Here is a 9,258-nt window from a genome sequence, read left to right on the forward strand (position 1 = left end):
TGGTTCACGTCTGCCTGACGGAAGTGCTTTATTCTCAGGACATTTGTGAGACGTTCTGCCTTATAGACGTTTTAGAAATGTCAGAGGTCACAGTGTTTTAGGACTTCTTATTTTCTCAACATGAACCAGCAGATTGTTCTGTAATTAAGCACTTGTACCGATGAGTGAATGTTAAATGCAAAATATTAAGGTTTCTTCCTAATTTTCTCATGTTTTAAAAAAGTGCCCAGGAGGAGAGGGTATAGCTCAGTGGCAGAGAGCATGCTTAGCAGGCACAAGGTCCTGGGTTCAATCCCCAGTATCTCCATTAAAAAAAAAATGCCCCAGGTTTTTTGTGGTCACCTTGAACTAAAAGGATTTCAATACCTAATCTTTTGGGGAGGATGCTGTTTCTAGCAACTGCTTCTCAAGGAGAGAGTATTTGCAGTGTTGCAGTGAGGACCACGTTTGGCCTCTGCTGCCACTGGCCAGGCTGACGTAGAGGCGGGAGGGAGACAGTGGCCGCATCCTTGGACCAGTCCCTTCACTGTCCTTCTGGAGGTCAGGGGGCTTAAAACTGCCCATTGTGGGCAGCTGTGAGTCACTCCACAAACTTTTCCAGATAGGATCAACTCTGTTTCCTTAGCAAAATGTTCTTGGCATTGAGACTGAGCTGGACAGATAGACTGGGTATGTATTTTTAAGCCTGACTGTTACTTGACCAAACTTTTGTTTTGGTCTGCACATTGACATAATGTCACAGGCAGCCTCCTCTCATATGTAAAGCCTGTCATAAATTAGAACAGTTCTCCAGAGATGGTGACAGCTGCTATACCAGGTGGCAGTGGGGACAGATCAGCCTCTGTCCTGTTTAGTACAACCACATAGCTTGGGGAAATTTCAAGCTGCTACCCAAATAGACTCAACTTGTGAGTTATAAACTTTTAATAGTGTTTGAGTCCGTAGAGGGGAGCATAAAAAACAAACTCACAGTATTACCGTCTTTCACTAGGTTCCAGGAGTAGTTCCAGCTCTGGAGAGGCCGCCTGAACCCAGGGCCGCGGGCGACCCTGCGCCCGTCCTCGCCAGCGATGGCACCGCCGCGCAGTGTCCCGCCGCGACCCCTGCCCTCCAGCCCGGCCTTCCCGAGAAGGTGCGGGAAGGGGCCCGGGCCCCGCCGCTGCCCCTGCGCGCCGAGCCGGCCCCCGTGCACCCCGCCTGCGGCTTCCCCGGCCCGGCCCCCCAAGCCAGGACCGCGGACGGCAAGATCGCCGCCGCCGCGCACTGCATCGGCGCGGACGCGGCCTGCGGTCCCGGTCCCCACGCCTTCGCCGGCGCGGCCCCCGCCTCTGTGGACGACGATGTTTTGCCGTTACCGCTCCCTGTCCCGCAGCCTAAGCACGCCTCTCAGAGAACTGCTTATTCCGCCTTTGCTAGGCCTGATGTCAGCACTGAACCCTTCAGTCTGGAAAACTGTTTGCATTTCAACGTGACTCCCAACTGCCAGTACCGCCCCCAGAGCGTCCCTCCGCATCACAGTAAAGTGGAGCCGCACCCGGCGTTCGCCTCCAGGTCAGAGCCACCAGCCTCCGTGGGCCCGCGTTACAACACGTACGTGGCCCCGGGGAGAAACGCGTCTGGACACCACTGGAAGCCGTGCGGCCGGGCAGAGTACGTGTCCTCCTTGGGCGCCGCTGTGCGGGGCGGCTGCTACCCCGAAGACGCGCCGCCACACCCCACCATCCGCAGGGTGCAGTCTCTCCACGCCCCTCCGTCCTCCGTGATCCGCTCTGTCCCCATTTCCCGGACGGAGGTGCCCCCGGACGAGGAGCCGGCCTTCTGCCCGAGGCCCCTGCACCAGTACAAGCCGTGCCCGCCCCCGCAGGCCCGCCCCGACTACCACGTCACGCAGCTGCAGCCCTACTTCGAGAACGGCCGCGTGCACTACCGCTACAGCCCGTACTCCGGCGCCGCCGGCGCCCTGTGCGACCTGGACGCCTGCGGCGCCCTGCCGCTGCGGCCGCTGCACCGCCTGCCCGGCCGCGACCTGGCCTTCTGCAACCCTCGGCTGCAGGGGAAGAGCGTGCTCGGCTACGCCGGGCTGCCTCCGCGCCCCCGGGCCGGCGCCCCCGGCTATTTCTCTGCCAATGACCACAGCGTCGTCAGCATGCCTCCAGTGGCTGACGTCAAGCACAGCTACACCTCGTGGGATCTTGAGGACATGGAGAAGTACCGCGTGCAGTCCATCCGGAGGGAGAGCCGCGCTCGGCAGAAGGTGAAAGGGCCCGTCGTGTCCCAGTACGACAACATGGCCCCGGCCGCGCAGGATGACCTCGGCGGGATCTATGTCATCCACCTGCGAAGTAAATCCGATCCTGGGAAAACTGGACTTCTCTCCGTGGCAGAAGGAAAGGAGGGGCGGCACGCAGTCAAGGCCGTCAGCCCCGAGGGAGAGGACCGCTTCTATCGGAAGCACGCGGAGCCGGAGCTGGACAGAGCCCACCCGCACGGAGCGTACGGCGGCGGGCAGCCGGAGAAGCCCTGCCTCCCGCAGAAGCAGAGCAGCCTCAGGAACAGGAAGCTTCACGACATGGGTTGTGGTCTCCCCGAGCACAGGGGCCATCAGGAAGCAAGCCATAGGCAGTTGTGTGAATCAAAACACGGGCCGCCTTACCCGCAGGGGGCTGGCCAGCTAGATTATGGGCCCCAGGGGATTCCAGACGCGTCTGAGCCAGTCAGCTACCATAACTCTGGAGGGATTTACGTTCCATCGGGGCAGGAATCTTTAAGACTGAACCACAAAGAGGTGAGGCTCTCCAAGGAGCTGGAGAGGCCTCGGGCTAGGCAGCCTCCTGCCCCAGAGAAACACTCCAGAGACGGCTACAAGGAGGAGGAACACCTCGCTCCGTCAGTCGTCCCACCCCCTAAACCAGAGCGGAGTCATAGCCTGAAACTCCACCACGCCCAGAGCGTGGAGAGGGACGCTGGCGTGCTGTACCAGTATCAGCCACACGGCAAGCGCCAGGGCGGCGTGACCATGGTGCCCCAGTACGACAACCTGGAGGGCTACCACTCCCCGCCCCAGCTCCAGCGAGGGGCCTTCGGAGCGGCAGCGCTGGGGGTGTACGTGCCCCCCGGCTTTGCCCACCCGCAGAGCAGGACCTACGCCACGGCTCTGGGCCAGGGCGCCTTCCTGCCCGCAGAGCTGGCCCTGCAGCACCCCGAGACGCAGATCCACGCAGAGTGAGCCTGGGGGCAACAGAGTTGAAGCAGCCTCTGCTGGACAGTGGACTGTTCTATTTTTTTCAGTACCCAAACATTTAAAAAAAATTAAAAAAAAAGCTCCAAACCCCCTGACCACATTAAAAAATAATAAAAAATAAACCATCTTTTCCCCCTTCCCTGCTTCACCACCACCTCTTCCATCTATAGACTCTGTCATTTTTTTGTCATTTAAAAATCTGAACGAGTGTAAGCACTGTGTTGAAAACCTAGTAAAGAGATTTGCTACAGGCTGTACTTGCCATATGGGGCTGATGTGTAAGAGCCTGAGGACTGCCTTGCACAAAATTTCAACTTGACTTTGTCCTTCTTAATGTTTGCTGTATCCTTCAGAGCGGCTGACGTCCGCTTCCCCGAAGGGCTCTGTGTTTTCTGTTGCGGTCCTACTTGCTTTCTCAGTGGCCATGCGCTTGGCCCAGAGTGACACCCACTCTTCTCACCTCGTTCCCCTGTGTGTTTAAGTTACAGTGGAGAAACCTTCTCCTGATCCTTCAGATGAGTCTCTTGAACATCTAACAAATTATAACCAAAAAATTAAAGGAATTAAGACTTTGAGCATTTCATAAAGAGTCATCACAAGTAGTCAGACTATTTAGATCCAGGCTGAATAGGCTCATATCACTGCAAAGGGATCTTTAAGTTAGAATTCAAGAAACTTCTTAGGTGGAAGTCAGTGCACTTCGTTAGCCCCAGAAAACTATCAGTGCTTCTGAGGTGTTGCCTGCCTTCAGTTCTTTTTCCCCTCAGTAATATTTGGTAAATTGTGATCCTAGTGAAATATTTCACACCATTTGTTTTCTTAAAGCAACTTTTTTTTTCATTTAAAAAAAAACAAACCAGCATGGTTTGACTAGATAAACACATAATTTATCATGATTATAATTTACATGTTAGTTTGTTTCTGAACCAGAGTCCAGGTTTCCTGGAATTCTTAAAGTAGCTACAAATGATCTGTTAGAAAGCTGAGCGTTCCTGCAATAACCACTTATCACAGCCCGTCTCACCCGCTGGAATTCTGAGCAGTGACCGTTCAGGTCCTAGGGATTAACGTGCTGTTGCTTCACTCTGCCCTCGTGCGCTCACAGTCTTACTGTAATTGCCATCCACACCAGCATTTCAGGTACAGTTCTTAGAACGCTGCAGACATGGGAAACATGTCTGATACCCAGGACTTTATTTTGAAAGTTGCATTCCATTTTCTCAGCCCACTGCACACATCCTCCAGACTAGAAGGCAGTCCTGCATTTCCAGAATGAGTTGAGATTGTCATGTCATTCCATAAATCTTAATGATACTTGATTTTTATACACTCACATGTTGTAAGTACTCAGTTTGTAGAAGTTACTAGGAGAATTTCATTCCATTTACTGGATGGTTGCTGCTCTGGCTTTTTAAAACTTGGAATTTACTTTCATTTAGAGCAGAGAAAAATCTTTTAAGAGGCTAAATTCATGCTGCTATTACTGCTGTGAAATTGTATAAAGATTAAGATTCATGCCAGTTTTTTTTAATCTAAAAAGTCATGTGATTACATTTTAAGGGTTTATACTTAGAAAAAGAAATAAAAGTTTTAAGAACAACACATCTACTTATATGTGGAAATACTCTATAAGGTTTTCTTTTGTTCCCCCATGATTGATAAGACAGACTGAATAAAAATGTTGATAGAAACCCTGAAATACCAACATGGAAAAAGCCTGTGGGAACTTAGCCTCTAGATCAAACGCGCAGACCCACCTGGACTAGAGTCACAATGCTGGGGAGCCTGCCAGGACACTTCACCTAGCGCACACGCAGGGAGCCGCTTGCAGGAGTTCGCTCTTTGGTGAATACGCAGCACTAATTTCTTCTCTTACCATGATCGTCTTTTGGTCAGTAGGCACCCCATTGCCCCTCTGAGGTAACACAAGCCCCGTAAGCTCTCACCAGCAGCACGGAGAGGAGAAAGGAGCTGGTGTGCCACAGAGATGCAGATGGCTTTAGGGACGGAGAGCCCTGAGGGATGTGGCCGAAGTCTGTCCGGTTTTAACACTTGTGGATTTGTCATCACACCCCTTGTTTACTCCAGAAACTATAAAGTCTCTTTTAAAAATATGAATGTTAATTCCCTAAAGCAGTTACTTGGTTAATGTCCTGTGTTTAGAAAATATCAGGTGAATATTTTGAATGCAGAATAATGACTCAGATTCCTGGTACTAGTGTGAAACACAGACTTTAGGTAAAGTCTGGAACTGTTTCACTGAGTGTAGATACAGCCTCAGCTTCGGGTTCAATTATTGGAAGGGCTCTGCCTCTGTCCATCCCTTTCTAATGGTCTGGGCAGACGGTGGCTGTCAGGCCACTGTGAGCCGAGTAACCGTAGCACCGTCCACTTTGCGTGTGACTCCACAGAGGGAGTAACTGAGAGTCATGACTCTGAAATTTTCACGTGGAGCATTACAGTCCAGGAAATGGAGCTGCCTTATGCATTGAACTCAGAATTTCATTCTATTGGTATTTTCATAGCCACGTCTCCAGAGTTGATCTTTTTGGCAAAATTGTGATACCACAGTTTGGTTTGATAGAAATAAATATTCGCTGGATGTCTGGCCAGAGACTTTGCGGACAGCCCCAGAAGTGCCGTCTCCTTGCAGTAAGTTGCGTCCGAGCCTCGTGGATAGCACGTATGTGCAGTTCCCTTCTAAGCACGCAAGTCCCTGAGGTTGGTCCCAAGGATAGGTAGGGCCTGCACATTTTTATAATGGCAAAGCATTTTTTTTTTTTAAATTAGGGTCAGGTTGAAATATTCTGGGACTAATTCTGTACAAAAGAGGGACCCTTAACGTGAGTGGGGACAGAATATCATATCATATTCAAAGCAGCAATAGAGGCATACAATGTAAATTTGAAATTTGCCCCTTTAGTTAAAAAAGGAGCCTGCAAAGTTCATATATCTGTTTCCAGCCCTGTCAGTCACCCATTCGGTTTGCTGGCAAAGTGTCATCCGAGCAGTGTGTTGTAAGGAATAATAATAATGAAAGCAAAAGTATGTCAGAAAGTTACTTGCAAATGGTTAGAGGCATGTGATTTTTAGTGCTGTGTGCGACAGAAATGTCAAGGAATGGTATGTTTTACCTGTGCAAGATAAGCAGTGTGCACAGAAGGTCTTTTTTCCTTTTTTGATTAGTACTGTTAGTGTTCAAAGAATAAAAATGGTTGTTTTACAGTTTAGACTCTAAGGTAGCAAACTCTGATTTTTCAACCATGACCTGCATGAGAGAAGCATCCTAGGAAGTCTTGGGTCATACTTCTGAGGTTTTAACTTTAATTTATATAGTTTTTTTATGTTTTAATATTTTTGTGAACTGGTGTAAATTGTTAATGCATATAAGCTTGTGTATTTTTGTAAATAGTTTGTGATTTATTTCTTGACCCATATGTAAATATTTAGAGTCTCATTTCTTCAAAACTTATTTGAAGCTGAGTTGTGGGTTTGGGGTTTTGTTTGTTTCTTTGTTTGTTTTGGTTGGGGGTGGGCGGGGAGAGAAGGGATTTTGTACTCTGATAATCCAGATGGACATACCTTGTGGCTTAAAGCAAATGTCCCACTGAAAGCAATTCAAATATCAACAAAATTATTTCAGGTTAAAACAGACCTCTGTGTATGTGTTTCCTTTTTAATCTAATATGAATTATAACAAAATAGAAGGGGTTGTTGGGGGTACTCAGACCAAAAGATTAGTGTTTCTATGACACATTATTTTACCAGAAGTTATTTTATTTTATTTGAGGGGAGGGGCTTAATGTCTCCTGTGTTTATCTGTCACAGTATGCTGCCTGGCCAAATTCTCCCCAGGTCAAACTGTACCTCTAGGACTGCAGAAACCTCTTGATCTGCACTGGCAAGTTCGAGCAGACCTGCTGCACACAGGGCTGCCCTAAGGCGTGCGAGCGCCATGCCTCCGCCGGGCTCCCGGCTGGTCTCCCAGGAGACGGAGTTGGCGTCTTAGGATTCCCCCGGAAGGGGATTCTGAACAACAACCGTATTTCTAAAGATTCCCACAAAGCATTTTGGACATACTGTGCGCTTTCAGAGTGTACCGGAAAAGAACCATCTCCTATACACGGTCGCCTGTGACAAGCTGATCTGTGGCAAACCCAGATAAGAAAGCACTCAAATGTGACAGCTGCTGCAGGTCCCCCAACTGCCTGACTGCGGTCCAGACGCACTCCTGTGCCAGAGTTCTCAAAAGAAATGCTTCAATGTCAGCCAGGACTTTTTCAAGGAAAAAAAAACAACTCTATTAAGGTATTGAAATCCTAGTTTTCCTGTTGGGAGTGATCAAGTACAAATCATTCTTCATCCTGAAACATTACAGCATTTCCCTGTTAGTTAGTAATGGGGACAGTTGCCCGTGTAGTGAGATGACCCCATCTTTTATACGCCTACAACCACACTCTAGACTAGAAGCAAGATGGAACATTTCACCCCCAGACTTGAACATGGGTCCCCATGGAAACTGCTCAGATGGGATTAAAGAAAAGAGACATCGGACATTTGCACTGGGTCTTCGGCTTAGTTTTCTGAGACTCATTTCCATACTATTTCATTACCACGTTTTCTTCATACTGACGAAAATACAGTACCTACCTCTTAAAATGTGTATTTATTTATCATTGAGGAGTCAGTGATAAAATCACTGATGGTGTTTGGAATTTCAGTCATTTGTGGTCCTACAGGAAAAGGCACACTTTAATGTTGACTCCCATTACATTAAAACTTTGAGCACCTGCAACCCTCTGAAATAAGACAGTTCAGTGGCTATGTTTCTCACATAACTGAGAGTATACCTCTTAAAAATAAAGTTGGCTTTTTTATTTTAAATATTTTAATTAAAATATTTCCAGAATATGTCAAGCCACAATATTGCTGTTACTATACCTAAAGATTCACCACTTACACCTGCGGACCGCTCTACCATAACATAGTTGTACGACCAGGACACGCTGAGATAAAGAGTGCTTCTGTACCAGGTGCTCCATCACCACTGTCCTATTGTGTTCTTGCTGGGGTTTTTTTTTGTTTTTTTTTTTTTAAATTTCCTATATCCTCCTTTTCTTCCTACTGTCTCTTCTCGCTATTGTCCACGAGCTACCTGTAAAACTTCCTCTTCCTCAAAATAACCATTCAAAATAAATAAGCTTGTCAAGATGGTGAGCAAAAGAAATTCTGATCGGAGACCCTGAAAGGTCAGAACTTGGTGTCATCTGTTTATTACACAGAGCTTCTGATTCTTTTCTCCTAACAAAGTACTTGGGTACCCAAGTTTCAGACGCTTAGAAGGGAGAATAAAACAAGAACTCTCTTAAGAGTTTTCCCTGCACTTGACGTTTTGTGAGAAAGCTCTATGATTAGACACAGTGGCATCTTCCATGTTCAGTAACTCCCCGTAGAAGAATGCTGGCCCCCGCGAGGCATCTGGCCCCACCACTAACTGCCAGAAGGCTCTCGCCCCACCACTAACTCTGCGGGAAAGCTCTCGCCCCACCACTAGCTGCTGGAAGGAGGATGGCGTGCCAGGTGCACGTGCATCCTTGACATTCGAGCAGTGCTCCTTTTTTCATTTCCTAAGAACATTCTGAAGAACACTCTGGGATTTCTCGGCCACTTGTTCATGTTTAAAACTGGACAAATAGTTCTCAAAGCTTAGAAACCGTTTAAGCACCCAAAGAGCCAGCTAAACATAAGATTCCTTGAGCCACGCCCAGACAGTCTGACTCGGGAGGTCTGGGGTTGGACTCGGGGGCCTGCAGTTTTAGCGCCTCCCGGTGACCCCGGTACAGGTGTGAGAAGCGCGGGCCCAGGCACCATCTGTACTGAGCTCCTCTCAAGGGGAACCGGCTCCAGTTCGTAGAGCTTCACCACTTCTTCTCATTTGCACCTTGGTTCCCTGTCATATTAGTGATAAGGGAACAGAAGTTTGTTGTTAATTTCTCTGCCCCCAGTGGTTCAATATT

General features: G+C 48.5%; 1 protein-coding gene across 1 annotated transcript in view; it reads left to right on the forward strand.

Annotated features, from left to right (window-relative positions):
• ARHGAP32 (Rho GTPase activating protein 32) overlaps window positions 1-7,900 on the forward strand; it is a 118,936-nt gene extending 111,036 nt beyond the window's left edge. Inside the window, 1 exon segment of the mRNA XM_032472537.1 lies at window positions 992-7,900. Within this exon segment, the coding sequence (XP_032328428.1) occupies window positions 992-3,226 (2,235 nt within the window). The 3' untranslated portion in view covers window positions 3,227-7,900.
• Window positions 7,901-9,258: the final 1,358 nt, after the last annotated feature.

Source organism: Camelus ferus, chromosome 33 (genome assembly GCF_009834535.1).
Source record: "Camelus ferus isolate YT-003-E chromosome 33, BCGSAC_Cfer_1.0, whole genome shotgun sequence".
Taxonomy (NCBI): Eukaryota; Metazoa; Chordata; class Mammalia; order Artiodactyla; family Camelidae; genus Camelus; species Camelus ferus.